The 19638-nt window shown below is 35.1% G+C and overlaps 1 protein-coding gene across 9 annotated transcripts in view; it reads right to left on the reverse strand.

Annotated features, from left to right (window-relative positions):
• The window catches only part of LOC127155073 (utrophin), a 280024-nt gene that overhangs the window by 24801 nt on the left and 235585 nt on the right, over positions 1-19638 (reverse strand). For 8 of the 9 annotated variants that reach the window (XM_051097036.1, XM_051097040.1, XM_051097041.1 and 5 more), the window contains 4 exons: positions 17790-17926; positions 10026-10064; positions 9687-9752; positions 7052-7117 (listed from right to left, as the gene is read on the reverse strand). In XM_051097036.1, the coding sequence (XP_050952993.1) occupies positions 7052-7117; positions 9687-9752; positions 10026-10064; positions 17790-17926 (308 nt within the window). The remainder of the gene's footprint in view (positions 1-7051; positions 7118-9686; positions 9753-10025; positions 10065-17789; positions 17927-19638) is intronic. The other variant, XM_051097038.1, reaches the window with a different exon arrangement.

Here is a 19638-nt window from a genome sequence, read left to right on the forward strand (position 1 = left end):
AACAAATAAATAAATACATTTTAAAAAAGGTTGTAGATAAATAGCAAAATAAACAAATGTAAAATTAAATAATAAAAAAAAACATTAAAAAATAAATAAAATAAATATTTAAAAAAAAATTTAAATGTTGCCTTGGCAATGAATAAAATAAGTTTAAGTACTAAAATTACAACAATGGAAAGTAAAATAAAAATAAAGCTAAACAGCAAAATAAACATATTTTTCTTTTAAATTAATTATAAAAATAAACAAAAGCTAATAAAAATGACAGATGCCCATAACAAAACTACTGAAACTCAAAATCTGAAAATATAAAACAAATTCAATTTAGATTTCTACATGTGTGATATGAGAAGAGCAGGAAAGGCTGAAAATAAAGTAAAATAAAATAAAGCTAAACAGCAAAATAAATAAAATATATATATATATATATATGAAATTAAAATATTAACATTTTAAAAATTAACATTTATAATGAAAATAAATAAATAAGCAAATAAAATAAAATTTCAGAAATGTTGCCTTGGCAATGAATTAAATAATTTTAAGTAAAATTACGACAACAGAAAGTTAATTAAAATAAAGCAAAATACCAAAAAAAAAAAAAAAAAAAAAAAAAAGTACAATTAAACATAAAAATAAATATCAAAAATAGAATTTTAGAAACGTTGCCTTGGCAGTGAATTAATTAAGTTTCAGTACTAAAATTACAACAATGGAAAGTAATATAAAAATAAAGCTAAACAGCAAAACAAACAAATAAAAAAACTAAAATTAGTTATAAAAATAAACAAAAGCTAATAAAAATGACAAACGCCCATAACAAAACTACTGAAACTTAAAATCTGAAAATATAAAACAAATTCAACTCAGATTTCTACATGTGTGATATGAGAAGAGCAGGAAAGGCTGAAAATATAACTTTTTTTATTATTATTTTTTTAATCTGCAGCAGGTGGGAGTGGGACTCAAAAATGGGACTTAAAATCCAACTTGCTGCATGTCTTGATCCCATTCCCGTTCTTGTGTAACAGTTTGCAAAATGCTTAAGACATGTTGAGCATTGGTGCTCATGTGAAACATACAGGCTTGAGGTTGGACCTTACTCATACCTCCTCCTATCATCCTATCACTCTCTAAATTAGACCTTTACTAAAAAAAAAATGGCCCCAAAAAATAAAGAAAGACTTTGGCAACACAGTGCAGTGTTGAATCCAGCCCAGATCCCATTCCCTCTGTCTTGCCTTGATAACTACCTGTCAAACAGCTCTCTAGAACAGCTACAGAATAGAAATGAGGCAAAACAGAGCAAGTGGATTTTAATGACATTTTTGAGTGGGAAATCTTCCCTCCTGCACTCAATTAAACCCAAGAGATAATGCCATTACACACCAATCCATCACAAACATTGTAAGGAAAACACACTAAATTCTCTCTCTACATCTCAAACGCACACACGCAAGCAAATATATGATGCTGAAGAGTGTGCTAATGCATTAGGTACAGAGATAAACAAGGTGTTAGCGGGACAGCAGGAGGAATGGAATTAGTTCCGTCTACTTAGAGCGAGCCCAAGAAAGACACAGAAAGAGAGACGGGCAAGAGAAAGAGACAGCAAGAAGTAATTAGATTTATGAGGGACGTTAATAAGATTATTTTAACCCCACTTTACAAACCCTTAGCAAACAGAAACACAGCAGCACACATACTTGTGTCAAATGGCTTCTGTCCTGGTAAAACTGACCATCATCTGACAATCTTCATTAACGTCATGCTGTCATACTGATGCAACAGTGTGAAACCACACAGATGCTCACACACACGCACACTCTCCACGGTAAACGCTCTCCAACAGCCCAAATCTCCAGGTAGTGTTTGAGCAAGAAGAGGACAATTGCTCATTAGAAGTCAGAACGTCCCTCATCGGCTCTGAACAATAATCGCTCTCATTAAATGACTTTGTGTGTGTGTGGGTTGGTTTTCTTGGCTACATTCTGAGCTAAATCTGACTAAATGTTTCTTAAAATGTTTCTTAGGGAACATATTTGAGGGTACAATGAATGCATGTATATATTAGTACCATATATTGGAGATTTCTAAATGCAGTGGATTTAAAAAATGTTTTTTAGTGGATATTTTAAAATGTAGTGTTTACTTGCAGTGGTCAGTATTGGATATTAGGGTTGTCAAAAGTACTGATGTCCGTACCAAACAAAAAAAAAATCATTTTCCGGTACGAAAACATTGATGCATCATTTTACATTTACATTAAATTTGCAGTCATCTAACACACAATTTTAAAAACTTTAATCTTTTAAAACACAAATTTAATCTAATAATAGTCTTTTGAGTTTTTTATTTTCAAAATTACACATATTTTAACGTCAGTGAGTTAGACATCGTCAATGTTTTTTTCAGTTACATGCACTTGTAAAATAATATCTGTGCATCTCTAGCAAACTGCTGTTATTGCGTTGTACTATTCAAATCTGAATTAAAATAAAATAGAAATATTTTATGAAACATTTAAATGTTGCCTTGGCACTGAATAAAATAAGTTTAAGTACTAAAATGACAAGAACTGAAAGTAAAAAATATAAAATATAAAACAAATTCTTTTTACACTACACAGTTTGCAGTCATCTAACACCACAAGTTTATTCTTTAAAAGCTTTAAAATTATTTAATGTAAAAATAGTATTTTGAGTTTTTTATTTTCATAATCATACATTTTAATGTCAGTAAGTTAGTCATCAATGTTTTTTCAGGTATATGCACTTGTAAAATAATATCTGTGCATCTCTAGCAAAGTGCTGCTATTGTGTTGTACTATTAAAATTGTTATCGTTAACTGAAAAAAAAAAAGCTTAATTAAAATAAAATAGAAATATTTTATGAAACATTTAAATGTTGCCTTGGCAGTGAATAAAGTAAGTTTAAGTGCTAAAATGACAACAATAGAAAATAAAATAAAAATAAAGCTAAATAAATAAAAAATAGAAAATTGAATCTAAAAATAAACAAACATTATGAAACATTTAAATGTTGCCTTGGCAGTGAATAAAATAAGTTTAAGTGCTAAAATTACAACAATAGAAAGTAAAATAAAATTGCTAAATAGCAAAAAAAAAAAAAAAAAAAAAAAACAAGTAAATCTGAAAAATAACAGCTAATAAAAATGACGAATGCATACAACAAAATTACAGAAACTTAAAAAATCTTAAATATAAAACAAATTCAGTGTAGTTTTCTACACTACTTTTAACATTACACTAAGTTTGCAGTCAACTAACACAAGATTAATCTTTAAAAACTTTAATATTTTAAAACACAAATTATTTAATTAATAATAGTCTAAGTTTTTCATTTTCTAAATAATACATTTGGTTTATCGGCATAACTAAAATAAAGCTAAATAGAAATATTCAAAGAACATGAATAATGATGACAAAATAATAATAATAATAATAATAATAATAATAATAATACATTTTATTTATAAGCGCCTTTCATAATACTCAAGGACACTGTACAGGGAAAAAAAAAAGCACAGAAAATTACTAAAACTTAAAACGGTAACACTTAAGTACAGGGAACAATTCTCACTATTAACTAGCTGCTTTTAGCATGTCTATTTATAATATTGGCTGTTTATTATTACTTATAAAGCACCTATTCTACATGACCATATTCTACACAATACCTGAACTACCTTACAAACTACTAATGAGCAGCAAATTAGTAGTTTATTGAGGCAAATATCATAGTTAATGGTTTGTTAAAATAAAGTGTGACAACATATGGTATAAAAATAATGTTAAAGTAACACTGATTCCTAGTAAAATGATTGGTCACAATTTATTTTAAATGTCAGTTTCTCGCTATTAACAAATTATTACCTACGACATTAACTAGGACCTCAATAAACTCCTAATTTGCTGCTTGTTACTAGATATTAAGGTAGTTGTTAAGTACAGATATTGTTTAGGATTAGGGATGTAGAATATGGTCATGCAGAACAGGTGCTTTATAAGTACTAATAAACAGCTAATATGCTAGTAATATGGACGCTAATAAGCAGCTAGCTAACAGTGTGAACTGGTCCCTATACTAAAGTGTTACCAAAGGATTCTAGAAGTATTAATGTTTTTAGCTTTATTTGGTCTGTAGTTATTATAACTAGTTTTATATATAAACAATTAGTCTATAGCATGACCAAATGTGTGTGTGTGTTTCTGAATATGTCTATTTGCTTTGTGAGACTATGTGCTCTTTGGTTGTGTTCACAGAAGCTGACAGCATGTGTGTGTCGTCATTCACTCGGTGCAGAGCTGCAGGGCTTGTGTGTGAACTAGATTTGAAGCATCCTACGTATGCAACCTCTGTCCCTGCTCATAAGCAGCTTCCTTTCCAGCAGTCATATGAAGAGTTTGGGATGTCACAGGCAGCACGAACCCGTCCGTACATACAATATTAGAAACTGAATGACTGTGTGCGTGTTTGTATCTGCTACTGGAGGTTCGTTTCTCTGATAAAGATCCGCAGCATGTCTCATTCCTCTGTCCATCTCTTTCTATTCATTCCTTTCATTTCTTTCATCAGCAAAGAAACGTCAGAGTTTGAGTCCCTCGCTGCTTCAAACCTTAAAGGGCTCAGATGACGGAAAACAGAGTTTTTTGTATCTTTTGTGAAACAGAGTTCAAGACGTACTCAAATATTTACTCATTCAACTCAAAACTCCCCCTCCGTCCACCAAGATCATGTATTAAGACTAAACAGCAAAATGACTCATTCAGAAAGCACATCTTTTAACAAACAAAACATTTTTGAGATCATTATTGTTTTTGTATTAATGTGAATGTCTGTCTTTACACATCGTCTGAGTCAGTCAGATGATATTTCGCTCTGAAGGGTTAATGAGCGATCTGTTACATTGATTCAAACTGACAAGTAGTAATTTCTTTAGATTTTCTGACTGATTCATTAAGACAATGGGAGTCATCTGTGTGTGAATCACACTTCACGCACATCCAGCAGAAACAATGCTATACAAAACATGCTGTCTTTATATGATTGTACCCAGTTTTTATCATTTCATCACATTTCATGTAGACTACCAACTCAGATTCAGAAACAGGAATAGAGGTCATTTACATATAAAAGTTGTCTTAAAAGACCAATTCTTACTATTAATTAACTATTAACTACCACTTCTGCCTCAATAAACTCATAATTTGCTGCTTGTTAATAGTAAGGTAGTTGTTAAAGGATTCGTTTACTTTAAGAATAAAAACTTCCTGATAATTTACTCACTCCCATGTCATCCAAGATGTTTATGTTGAAAAGAAATTAAGGGGTTTGAGGAAAACATTTCAGGATTTTTCCCCATATAGTGGACTTCAATGGTGGCCAACAGGCTGAACGTCCAAACTGTAGTTTTAATGCATCTTCAAGGGGCTCTACACAATCCCAGACAAGGAATAAGGATCTTATCTAGTGAAATGAGCAGTCATTTTCTAAAAACAAACAAAAAAAAAGACATTTATATACTTCCTAACCACAAATACTCATCTTGCACTCGCTCGACCTCACCCATTATGTAATCACGTTGGAAAGGTTACATGCGGTTAGTTCTTCATTCTTCAGTACTCCAGTTCAAGAAGGTAGGGTAGGACAAAAAACTCCATCTCATTTTCTTCCCCAACTTTAAAATCGCCCAACAACGTTGCTTTACCTGTTTTGACTTTAGACGTTTGACTTTCTTTGCACATTCGTTTTGTAAACACTGGGTCGGTTCTTTCGCTTACATCACGCATGAAAATGACTGATCATTTCGCTAGACCCTTATTCCTTGGCTGGGATCGTGTAGAGCCTCTTTTGTAGAGCCAATTCTGTGGGTCTTGAGTCTCTCATGGTATGTTTGGCAGATGTAAAGGCTTGGATTTTACCAAATATTTAAAATTTCCAATGAAAAGAAAACTGAACCTATTATTTTTACTCCATCAGAGTTTTCAAATTCCTAAAACTGGATTCAGCTGGGATGTCACTGTGCTTGAAACCACGGGTAAAAAACCTGGGTTTTATTTTTGATGATGGCCTAAAGCTTGACCGCCAAATAAATTCAGTTGTCAAAGCTTGCTTTTTTCAGCTGTGTTTGCTTTCTAAAGCCTTTTCTCCCTTTGTTTAAATAATGTGATTCAATAACATCGATGTATAATATCGATGATATTGTCTGTGTGGTTTTGCGTAGCTTGTCGGTGAACTACAGCTCTGTGCGTTGACGCTGCTCTATCTGAAAACAGGCAAGTGATGGAGATTTACTGCTGATTACAGAACCGGCTTTAATGACAAAATGCGCATGGATATCGCATTTGATATATATCGTGCAGCCCTAATTAATATGCATGCTAATATGCAACTAGTTAATAGTGAGAACTGGTCCGTTAAACTAAAGTGTTACCAAAGTCCTAAAGGTACAGTAGCAAATTCAGCTTGTTTAATTCAAAGGCTAGGAGAGAAGAAACTACAAAGCTATTTTAGTTCAATAAAACTTGACTTGTATCCTTTAAATCATTTTTAGTGTAAACACCTCCTCCGCTGTTCTCTCTCACTTCAGTGGTTTGAATAAGAGTCCATTTGATACTCATCTTTCCCTATTACACTCTATCTCTGTCTGTCTATTTGATTCTCTCTCTGTCAGCACTGAAGGATCTGATTCAGACTCCACCGGCGCCAAAGCAAATAAGAAACATGGCAGAAATAAGACTCATTACTGGTCAGTCAGACCTCAAGAGACAATCACTAAATTCACACAATTCAAACCTGCTCAGAACTGACCCTAGCAACCACTTGGAATACCTTAGTAACCACATATTGCCTTATGCAACTATTCAGTATGAGCTCGCAACAGTTGCTGCACCTTTAAACATCAAGCTTGTGAACCATTTTCAACATTCAGATTTGTCCATTTGTATTTTAGTTCAAGCATGTTCTCTACATGAAAAAAACCCTTACATTTTTAGTAAGGACAGGAAAGAGTTTGTAGACTCACATGCTTCCGGTGGCCGAACTGCTGTCGGTGGGCAGAGAGCCATTGGAGCGCTCCATCTGTGCCAACCTGAACGAACAGAGATCCAGAGCAGTGTGAGATCAATATGACAATATTACACAGTTTATTAGCATTAAAAGGATGCAGCTTATGGATTTGTGTACCTCCGAGGCTCCACCATGATTGAGCACGTTTATTCATGTGTTGGGTGATGAATGAGAATATAAAACTATAAAAATGTAAAATCAAAGTACGAGTTCTAATGTGGCCAAGTGGCTTGAACACCACCAATCGAAGCTCAATACTGAATAACTATGCATCCTAGACAGTGCAAGTGTAAGGAGCTTTATTTTCTCACACACACACTCTAAGGACTGAAGACTCGTCCCGATGGATTACAGTCTCATAGAGTTCCTATAATGGGATAGAGGCTTCAGTCGTAGTCTATATTCACAATCCTTTAATAACCGCCTGTGTGTGTGATAGTGACATTGAGCGAATCTAGCTGACGCCGAAAATCCATTTTCGAGTCTTTACAACTAGAAGGTCAGCGCTGGAGGCAGTTAGTGCATTTGTGCATGTGTAGTATGTATTTTTTTCTTCAAGCAGGTGTAAATGGAATTGATACGCGCCTAATATACAGTATGTGGTGGAAGATTAAATTGGCTTTGGCAGAGAGTCAGAGGTCTAACGGAGCATGTGTGCGTTTGTACTGCTCATCTGTCACCGCTTTCAATTGTGGTTCTGTGGTCATGCATTATGACAGATGATCTTACGCTACGGTTACATCATGTAAATCATGTCTGAATTACTGTAATTATTAATTCTAATAAAGATTCCATTAAAGGAGAAGTCCACTTCCAGAACAACAATTCACAAATAATTTACTCACCCCCTTGTCATCCAAGATGTTTATGTCTTTGTCTTCAGTCGTAAAGAAATCATGGTTTTTGAGGAAAGCATTTCAGGATTTTTCCTCATAAAATGGACTTGATTGGTGCCCCGATTCTGAACTCCCAAAATGCAGTTTAAATGCAGCTTCAAAGGGCTCTAAACCGAGGAAGTAGGGTCTTATAGAGCGAAACGATCTGTCATTTTTTTCGAAAAATAAACATTTGTATACTTTTTAAGCTCGTGCAGCACAGGTTCTGGGATGCGTGTTCATGACGCTACGTACTACTGAATCACGTCAAAAGGTCACGCGGAACTATAGACCCAGTGTTTACAAAAGCGAACACGCAAAGACTAAGAAAGTGCAAGTAAGTTTGTAAACGCTGTTTACAAACAAAAAGGTACAACGATGTCGGGCGATTTTGAAGTTGTAGGAGAAAATAAGATGTTTTTCGACATACTCTACCTTTTTGAGCCGGAGTACACAGATGATGAACTTAGACGTGATTCATAGTAGTGATGGGAAGTTCGGGTCATTTTACCGACTCGGATCTTTGAGTCTCGATCGGCAAAATTAACTAATCTTTTTTTGAGTCATTTTATTCATTTTAGCAAACATAATTAAAATGTTACGTGTTACTTCCCTAACACATCTACTGCTTACACAAACATTGATCACATGACAAACAAGACAAAACTATAATGCTATAAGAAACAGAAAAGATTCGAGGTTCGAGTGGTTCGTTCATCACGTGACAGCCCCATAAGCTCAACCAATGCAGTGTGAGCCAGAAAAAGAATTGATTAGTTCATCTCTCGAGTCTTCAGGTTTGAGTCGGTCGTTCATCACGTGACAGCCCCATAAAATGAACAAACGACTTGGAAAAACCCGAAGACTTGAAACAGGTGAACGAATTCCAATACAGAATCTAATAGGATGTTGCGCATGTGCGACTGAACAAATCACTCCCCAAGACAACTCGTTCTTCCCGAGTCACATTAAAGATTCATTCAAAATGAACGAATCGTTCAAGAACGACTTATCACTAATTCGTAGCACTGTGAACGTGCATCCCAGAACCTGTGCTACACGAGATTTTGTGCTTAAAAAGTATACAAATTTTTCTACTTCGAAAAAAAATTATCGTTTCGCTAGATAAGACCCTTCTTCCTCGGCTGGAGTCCTTTGAAGCTGCATTTGAACTACATTTTGGAAGTTCAAAATTAGGGCACCAATCAAGTCCATTATATGAAGAAAAATCCTGAAATGTTTTCCTCAACAACCATAATTTCTTTACAACTGAAGACAAAGACATGAGCATCTTGAATGACAAGGAGGTGAGTAAATTATTTGTAAATTGTTGTTCTGGAAGTGGACTTCTCCTTTAAGACCCTTCAACATCCATGGAATCTTTCTACTGCACAAAAGGTTCTTTAGATTGTTAAAATGTTCTTCTCACTAAGAAAAAATGAAAAAGGGTTCTTCTAGGCCATCAACCTGTTACAGAACCTTTTTAAGAGTGTAATTACACTGTAACAACGTCACCTTAAAATAAAGTGTAACCATATTTTTTCTTAGCAAATACAGATACATGCAATTAATTTGATGAATCCTTTGACATTTACGTGATTGACAGCCCTAGTTTTCACCAGTCAGACATCTGCAATTACGCTAATTCTTAAATGACATGAACACAGCAAGTCATCAGTGTGGTTTGTGTACTGTAATGTTGGCAGTGTGACATACCTGCTGGCGTATTGCCCTATCCGTGAGTGTGTGTCGTCATGAGAGAGTTGTGGCGACGGAGAAAGCCTGAAAACATAAACACACACATGAACAAAAGCACACTCCAAAAACAATCAAAGACAAACATGATTTTAAACATTAAATGCGTCTGATGATCTACAGCAGAGGCCGAGTGTTATTGGGATGACTAATTGAGAAAAAAGGTTAGACAAAAAATAAAAAAAAACAAAAGGAAGGGGGGCGTGCAGGTGGATCTGCCATTCCGTGCGTGCACTGATGTGAGTGGCATGCTGTGCTGAGGAAGACGGGGAGAACTGATGGTTGACTGTTGATACTCACTCATACTGCTCCGGACACATGCTGATGAGAGTGACCGGACTGCAAGAGGGAGAAAAACAAACACGAGGGGGAAAGGGGGGGAGTGGGGGTAGGGGAGGGAGGAACAGATTTCTTTTAGGGTCAGAGATCACACAATGCCGAGGACAGATCCACACATAAGGATTTGGAGGTGTTCTGGCTGACACAGTCCTCCAGTACTGCAGGGGGCAGCGCAGAACACTGAGAAACCCTAGATTCATTGAAAGACTGACAAATGGTCGCCAAAGTGTCATGAAATTTCATTATTATTTACTGACTGTCATGTCATACTAAACCTGAATGACGACTACTGTGGACCAAAAGACAACATTTCAAAGAATACATTTACACGACAACGATGTACTAAAAACAGAAGCAAAAAAATCTGTTGTGCCTTTAACATATAGACAACACTGTCAAAACAATCCCCTTTCACATGGATCTGTGAAAACTACTTAAAAAAAAAAATTTAAATTCTGTCATTAATTATTCAACCTCATGTTGTTATAAACCTGTAAGACCTTCATTCATCTTCAGAACACAAATTACAAATATTTTTAATAAAATCCGAGAGCTTTTTGACCCTGCCTAGACAGCAACACAACTGACACATTTAAGACCCAGATAGGGCTGCAACAAACGATTGATTTTATAGTCAATTAATCTAATGATTATTAGAACAATTAATCGACTAATCAATGATTATTTCATTGATTAATCAGTAGACTATTTTTGATTACTACTACTTCTTTGATTATTCAGCTTTTGCAATTGGTTAAAAATATATATTATATATATATATATATATATATATATATATTAAAAAAGGGGTGTAACGATACATGTATTCGTACCGAACCGTCACGGTACGGGCATCTCGGTTCGGTGCACGAGGCCTTACAGTGAATACAGGCAATTTACCTTCAATCCAGAAGTAACTCTGTTTGATAACCGCCGACAGAAGAACAGCGAATGCTAGGAGTTGTGCACTTGAAAACAAAGCCCACTAGACAGTGACCATGTGCGGATTCTGAACGCGTCTCTCACTGACAAAGGAGTATAACGGTGCTTTAAAGGCTTGCGCACTCAACTGTCTGCGAAATGGAGCTTTGTGCTCTTGTATCCTGCTAGCACTAATCCAAACATTCCATAATATTTCCGTATTTGCGATGCATCCAAATGCTAAACTATTATTTATTATGTAAATTATAGACTTTATACTTCAGTTGCGTTCTAACGGTGACACAGTGAGGAGGGCGCACTGGTGCTTGGTTTACTGTGTTTTATTTTGATAAAGCACCAACTGCGCTGTCAAGTAGCAATGCTAGAAGCCTGGAACTGATATGTTTTGTGTTCGTGTGTGCTGGCGCGGTTACTTCTACTTTCCTCATCCCAGAAAAATCAACTTAAACAAAAAAACAAATAGAATGTTGCTTTCTGCCATTTGAGTTTCCTTTCTTTCACAAAACTGAACTGAAATGTTCATTTTCCAAAATGGCTTAATTATTATAGAGAAGAGGAAAGTCAACAGTTATGTTGTTTCTAGACCATTTAGGATTAAATCCTGAGTAAAAGGTGACCAACTGTAGAATGGGAGCTGGTGTGAGACACTGAGAACCATGTCAGACAAAGGAGTGCAGTAACTTAATTAACATACAGACCACAGCTGATACAAAAGAAACAACTTCGTTTACATTAAGGGTAGTAAACGGTAACTGTATAAAAGGTTTGAGATTAGGATGTTATGGCTTCATTCTGACTCTGTTGAACCCAAGGTACAAAATGTACTTTGCTACTGCTATGCTGCAATAAACATCTTCATCAAGATCTTCTACGCCATCTTCACTTTTTCTTACACTGGGCATTACTGGAGCGAAATTGCAAAATAAAGTCATTATTTGAGTTTTCTTTGCGCACAAAAAGCATTCTCGTAGCTTCATAACATTACGTTGAACCTCTGATGTCACAGACTATTTTAACAATGTCCTTACTACCTTTCTGGGTCTTGAATGTGTCAGTTGCATTTCTGTTTTCGCAAGGTTAGAAAGTTCTCGGATTTCATCAAAAATATCTTAATTTGTGTTGCGAAGATGAACAAAGGTCTTACAGGTTTGGAATGACATGAGGTTGAGTAATTAATGATAAATTTCATTTTTTGTGTGAACTATCCCTTAAAAACGCTGTTATGCATGCCAGGCCAGTAGTTGGTGATGTCACATTATAAAGAAAAACTATACGAACACATAAAATTTGTGTTTGTGTAGTTTACATGGAGATGATAACAATATTGTTTTCTTTTTCAATAGTGTGCATTGCCAGGCTTCCAAAACACAGCTGTCGTGTAAAAGTTTTCACTGTTTGGAAAAGAGCAGCATGAACATTCTGCTAAAGACCTAGTTTTGACTACTACATAAAAAAGGTCATGTGGCTTTAGAACAACATGAGGGTGAGTAAATGATGAATTTCCATTTTTGGGTGAACTATCCCTTTAATAAAGCAGCTTGTGTCTCAATCGCATTTCACAGAGCAACATTTGCCCTCAAAACTATGTGGATCAGATCTGCAAACCGATCTTTTATCTTTCACTTATTTTCATTCCATTTCAGTGTCTTTTCAAGTGAAAACTTGCTGTTAATCGCATATAGCGCAAAGCGCAAAAGATCAAACGCTCTGCTCCGACTCGACAGGGACAAGTTTAATCTGCCAGAGAACCCTAGTGAACTTCAGTGTCTCTTGGAGACGATGAAAAGTGTCATCTTTTTCTTTTAAAGCAAACCATGCAGCAGATGAGACGATAATTGCAAGATGAGAAACTCAAGGTTAGACTGGTTCATGTTTGCCTTTTTTGCGAAGGCAGGGGCATTCCCAACCGTCACACTGCAGGATGAGGCATTTTGGTCTTTTTCACAGTTGAAACAGCATCGAGGGATGATGTGGAGGCAAGAGGTCCAGGATGAGACCCTCAGGAGATGGAGAATGACTTACAAACTCTTTTCGCTTTTTGTAGGAGAGTCAGTAGAGGCAGAAAAGGACAGTTTTCTCTTTTAATGATGTTTGAAAGTTGTTTGAAAGAGCAAAAGTCAAGATGAAATGGCTTTCGCAGCTCATTTATTTTTGTAATGTGACACTTTGAGAGCAAAACTTTTATCCATCAGGAATTGAGAATTGAGAAGGCTTAGCCTAAACGATTACTCGGCTGTTGGTTTAAGTCAATGAAATTAAAATTCACCCCATTTATTTTCTAAACGCATGTTATTGATCTTACTGTGAATGATTCATCCATGTATATCTTTATGTTTTTGGCCCAAAACTCAATCTTCCAGTAAAATGACAGATTTCTCTCTGATGGCGTATGCTGGACGACCTAATCTTTTCCCTCCACAATGGACTGCATGCTGTCATTCATTTTTGAGTGCCACGCCCACTTCTCAACATCCAATCAACAACCGATGCATAGACGCATTTTCAAATTGGATGTATATCACAGTATGAAAGAGAAGATCTATTGCTATTAACATTACCTCACCACTTTAACGATATCTAGCAACCTGGTCAGGAGGAGAGCTTTTTTTGCTTTTACATTTTGATGAAAAATGAAGGCAGCTAATGTTTTCTTTTTTAAGGAATAATGTGCACTGATGATTTGTTTGACCAGGAAAACGTATTAAGAAAGTAAAGAGGTCTATGAATTCATGCTGACTTTCAGTTCAGCTAAAGAGGGAGAAATATGAGCAGTGTCAAAGACAAAACGATCCAGTTATCTGGGCTGTTAAATGGTTGGTTTGGTGTATCACTATGTACAGAGCACTGGACTCAAAGTAATGAGGGATTCTGTAAATTAGTGTTGACAGAGTCAACAAACATCAGCTCGCTAATAAAAGCCGGTCAATATCCCCTGGCGCTTCAGAATTTCAAGAAAACCAAACGCTGTGTGGTTTCATTTTGCTTTTGGAATGTATTTCAACCACGGTCATCACTCTTTGTTAAATCTGACAGGTGGCGATGGAGTTTATTCATGCTGGCGCACACCGCAGCACGTCTGTTCAGAAACCTGAAAATCAAACGTTACATAAAGTGGTCCGCTATCACCGACGCTCAGATCGGCTGAATGTCACGCTAACGTGGAACGACGGGAAGCCTCTTCAGCGTGAGCAGTCATTTCGGCTCTGCTCGTGGGGATTTATAATCAGCACCAACTGAAGAAATGGGTCATCTGCAGTTCTCTGTCATTTAGCAGACGCTTCTTTCTGACACAAATTCATGAAATGGTCCCACTGGAAAACCAGAAGTGCCTTAATCAACGGTAGTATGGAGATAAGGCTGAAGTGGGAACTGCGTAACTCTTTATTTTCATGAATTGGCCACACTTGGGCTCTGTTCCAGAAACACTGAACTGCCTAGGGCGGCATTTTGAGACATCATACAGTAGGCATGTTCCCAACACGGAGGCTGCATAATCGAGCTGCCATCCAAGATGCCTTGTTTTGTTTGTATTCTAACCCAGCATCACATGTGTCTTTAGAGGAAAATGTATTGCGACAAATTCAGTGGAAAAAATCCGTTAATTTGGCAGGCAAAATGAGAGAAGTGTTGATTACAGGCCCTTTTCACATTCCCAACGTTATCAGCAACATAAGCGTCTTCCGTGTCAACTCAACCAGAAATCCCTGGCTCAAATGTTTCATTTTGTTAATATTTTTTCTGTAGAAAGACAAACATATGTGAGACCCTGGACCACAAAACCAGTCTTAAGTCGCTGGGGTATATTTGTAGCAATACCCAAAAACGCATTGTATGGGTCAAAATGATAGATTTTTCTTTTATGCCAAAAATCATTAGGAAATTAAGTGAAGATCATGTTCCACGAAGATATTTTGTAAATTTCCTACTGTAAATATATCAAAACTTAATTTTTGATTAGTAATATGCATTGCAAAGAACTTAATTTGGAAAACTTTAAAGGTGATTTTCTCAATATTTTGATTTTTTTGCACCCTCAGATTCCATATACTGAAATAGTTGTATCTCGATCAAATATTGTTCTATCCTAACAAACCATACATCGGTGGAAAGCTGATTTATTCAGCTTTCAGATGATGTATAAAGCTCAATTTTGAAAAATTGACACTTACGACTGGTTTTGTGTTCCAGGGTCACATATAGTGATTAAAGTCAAAATATTAAATATCACAGATGTATATTTACTAGAGGTTGTCAGAATGATAATTTTCACCTAAGATTTTGAGCCAGTTTACAGTGGTGAAAAAATGTACATTATAAAACTGGCTTTTACACAGAGATTGGTAGGTTTATTAGTAAAACCTGTTGACTTCATCAATCTTTGTTTTATTACATGCCAACAGTGACAGTTCAAAAATGCTAAAAAAAAAAAAAAAAAAAAAAAAAAAAAAAAAAAAGCACTTTTTGTGTTTTTTTTTTGCCTGAAGTTTGCATGCCCATAACTCAAGAAGTATTAAAGATATCTTCATATTATTTTAGATTCTGATTCTTAAATTTTCCTCTCTGGTTTAAGAACCAAGGCCCTCAATGGTTCAATCTCAGACATACAGAGATCTTAATGCTCCATGAGTAAACTGGACTGTACACATTTTGCATGGTTAAAACAAACAAAATGTGGGTAATAACTTTTTTTATTTTAAAGAGGGATAACTAAAGCAAATAATGTTAAAACTAGAAATGCATCCTATGGTTTTCTGTCAACAAAATTACATAGAACATACCTGTCTTGTTTCCAGAATTTGGTTGATTTGACACAGAATGATCCATAAGTCATCATAGTTGGGTAAAGCTCAACTGCGAGTGTACGTCTCACAATTATGACTTTTTTTTTTCTCTCAGAACTGCATACTACAAACTCGCAATTCAGATTTTTTTTTTTTTGTCTCAGAAATGTGAGACTCGTAATCGTGAGTTAATTAGTCAGAATTGTGAGATACAAACTCTTAATTCTAACTTTTTTCTCAGAATTGCATTACATGAACTCATGATTGTGAGTTATAAAGTTAGAATAGCGGGACATAAACTGAGAAAACGGGATATAAACTGCAAAGTTCTGACTTTCTTGCAAATACGACTTTTTATCTTGCAATTGTGAATTTTCTCAGAACTGTGATATAAACAATTAAGTTGTTGTTATTAAGTCCAAATCTAAGAGGAAAAAAACTGTTATGTTCGACTTGAAACTGTGAACTGCTAGTTTATATCTCACAATTCAAAGAAAAAGTCAGAATTGCGAGTTTGTATCACACAGTTCTGACTTTGTTTTCTCAGAATTGCTGTGATACAAACTGACTTTTTGAGATGTAAACTCAAAATTGCGAGAAAAGTCTGAATTGTGAGATGAAAAGTTTTTTGTTTCAGTCTTTTGTTGTTTTATTCAGTGGTGGGAATAGCCTTACATAGTAAGTGTATGTTATAAATGATCAAAAAATTCTTGATGTACAATTTACTGTGAAAACGCATTATACTAAATTAAATGCAAATCATTAATTACAGAAAATATCTGTATAAATAAAAGTCTAATGTGTGTTTAAAAAAAATCAAACGTGCTTGTTTTTTATGCATATTACACTGTGTATTTAGGATTTTACTGAACTAACCAAGCCATGAGCTTGAATTTGTTAGCTTAGCAAAGTCACATTCAATTAAATGAGATATGTTCGACATATCTTTGTTCATAGCCTTCAAATAATCACTTAAGAGGTTCACATTTTTATTGCTGCTTGGTGAAATTTTGCAGGTGAATTCCAGTCATTCAATTCACACAATCGGGAGCTTCACATGAAGGTAAAAAAAATGTCAAATGTCAAAGACACGTCATCCAACAGAAAGCTGCTTGGTTTGAAAGTGACTTCAGTGTGAGCTGTCCTTCATATGTCGCTACACTATTGACAATGGACCTTTTTAATTTTTTCACACGCAAAATTTCACAAATCTGACACCTTTAGAAGGTCGGCAGCAGACAGCAAGACAAAACCTTCTAGGATTTTGAACAAAGATCACAACCAGCATGAATCTTTTGAGTAGAGAGATAATCTAATTAGAAAAGCGATTCACTGCTGCTTTCACACAGCAGCACAGGCCTCTATGCAGAGGATGTATTTCAAGATATATCAACATTTCTGTACAGACAGAAAATCAGCACTATGAAGCGAGACGTGTCGACATGATAATATTTGAACATCAGCTCTGAGCAGACACAGGCTATATTCAAGATGTCTGAGGCTGAGGCTTGATTGCTAATGTGGCGTATCATTCAATTCAGAAAGTTAGAATGTGTGGAAACCAAAAGGTCAACTTTTCTGAAAATGTGCTGTCATCACCTGAGGAAGACGACCGTCATTTTCATTCAAACTGAATGATTTCTTAAAGCACTCCACAGTAAAATTCTGTTGAGTAAACGCTTGAAAGACAAGCACTTAAAACAATGCAAATAATGACACCACAGCGTCTCATTTTTTAATAGTTCAATGTGTTAGCCTTGGCATTTTACTTCTTTTTAGATTCTGACACTTTCTCTTCTACTCAGAACAGAAGTCTGACACTTCTCAATAGTGCTTTAAACCCTGCAACGTGAACAAGCTCATTGCGTGAAGGCTGTAAAAGCTCTCCGGGCGAAGAAAAATAATGACTGGAGGCGGCAGGAAGCCAAAGCCTGAGGACGGTCAAAATCAAACAATTGCAACACTCATACAATCATTTTTTTTGGTTTTTCAGGATGCTTACGTTTCCATGTTGTCTCCTTCTAGGACCGTCTGAACGGGCAGGTATCCCAGGCGAGGGTGCTTCGCGAAATACTTCTTTGAGCGGAACTTGTTTTTTAAGACTTTGGTGAAATCTCGCATGTCTTCTCCTGAGGTGGTCTGAAAATGAGAGAGGCACACAGATGATGGATGAGGAAGGGGATTTAATTTATTAACAATTGTTCAAAGCAATTTTAATACAAAGGCTGAGAGGCACTAGTGGTTTGAACCACCAAGTATTCAACTTTGCTGTGTAGGCGTTGACAGAGAATATTTAGGGAATTCACTCTGAATCTTTTTCTTACTAGTTATATATTAAAAAAAAAAAAAAAAAAAAAAAGTTTTTCATCTCATCCAAATGCTCTTTTTTCCAGTTTGGTCACAAAATAAAACCAACCAAATCTACAAGTTACATGTGCGGTTCATAATTTTGGGTTAACAATTTTCTGCAAAAAAAAAAAATTAAAAATTAAATAAATTCTCTCCAATGCAACATTTATTTGATTAAAAATACAGTAAAACAGTAATACTGTAAAATATTATTACAACTTAAAATAGTTTCTATTGTAATATATTTTAAAATTTAAAGCTGAATTTTAAGCATCATTACTCCAGTCTTTAGTGTCACATGACCCTTCAGAAATTATTCTAATATGCTGATTTGCTGAAACGTTTATTATTAATTTACTGCTGAAAAGAGTTGTGCTGCTTCATGGTTTAGATGAAACTGTGATTTTTTTTGGTCACACTTTGTTTTAAGGTCCAATTCTCACTACTAACAAACTATTAACTATGACTTTTGCCTCAATAAACTCCTAATTTTTTGCTTATTAATAGGAAGCTTGTTTTTAAGTTTAAAACAGATATGTTCGATTTAGTTAATTCTGACTTAACTAGCAATTGCATAATATATAGTCAGAATTGCAAAAAAGAAAAAAGTCAGAATTGTAAGTTTATATCTTGGAATTTGGACACTATTTCTCAGAATTGTAATTTATTGCAATTGCGAGAAATAAAGCCACGATTCTGAGATTGAACTGTGAACTGTGAGTTTATATCTCACTAGTTTTTAAGTTTAGGTATTGGGTAAGATTACGGATGTAGAATATGGTCATGCAGAATATGTGCTTTAAAAAAGTCCTAATAAATGGCCAATATGCTAGTAATATGCATGCAAATAAGTAACTACACTCGGTGCTTCACGATGCCATAGAAGAACCTTTTTTGTCCAAAAGACTCCATAAAGAACCTTTAACATCTGAAGAACCTTTCTGTTTCTCAATAGGTTATTTGTGGTGAAAGAAGGTTCTTCAGATTATAAAAAGATAAGAAAGAGATGGTTCTTTGTGGAACCAAAAATGATTCTTCTGTGGCATCACTTGAAGAACCTTTTAAAGCACCTTTATTTTTAAGAGTGTAGTTAATAGTGAGAATTGGTACATAAACTAAAGCGTTAACTTTTTTTCAAGCTTCTTTGATGAAAAAGTTAAAAAGAACAGCATTTATTTATTTTTGACAATACAATCACTTTTGATCAATTTAATGCATCCTTGTTGCATAAATTACCCTTAATTTTTAAACATTAATGGACCTCTACTGACAAACTGATGCTATTTTACATTATTTTAAATGCCTTATAGCCTTATCAACTCATGTTTCAGTGTTTTAAGAAGGAAAACCTACAGTTGTGCCTATTTTCAAAACAAAAATCTAATGACTTACATTGTCTGAGAGACTCATAGTGTTCATCGAGTTCAGAAAACCATAGAGACTTGGCTGTGAAATCTTCAGCCTGGCCAGAAAGCCTACTACTTTAAAACCATCCCAGAACA

The sequence above is a fragment of the Labeo rohita genome, chromosome 23 (assembly GCF_022985175.1).
Source record: "Labeo rohita strain BAU-BD-2019 chromosome 23, IGBB_LRoh.1.0, whole genome shotgun sequence".
Lineage (NCBI taxonomy): Eukaryota > Metazoa > Chordata > Actinopteri > Cypriniformes > Cyprinidae > Labeo > Labeo rohita.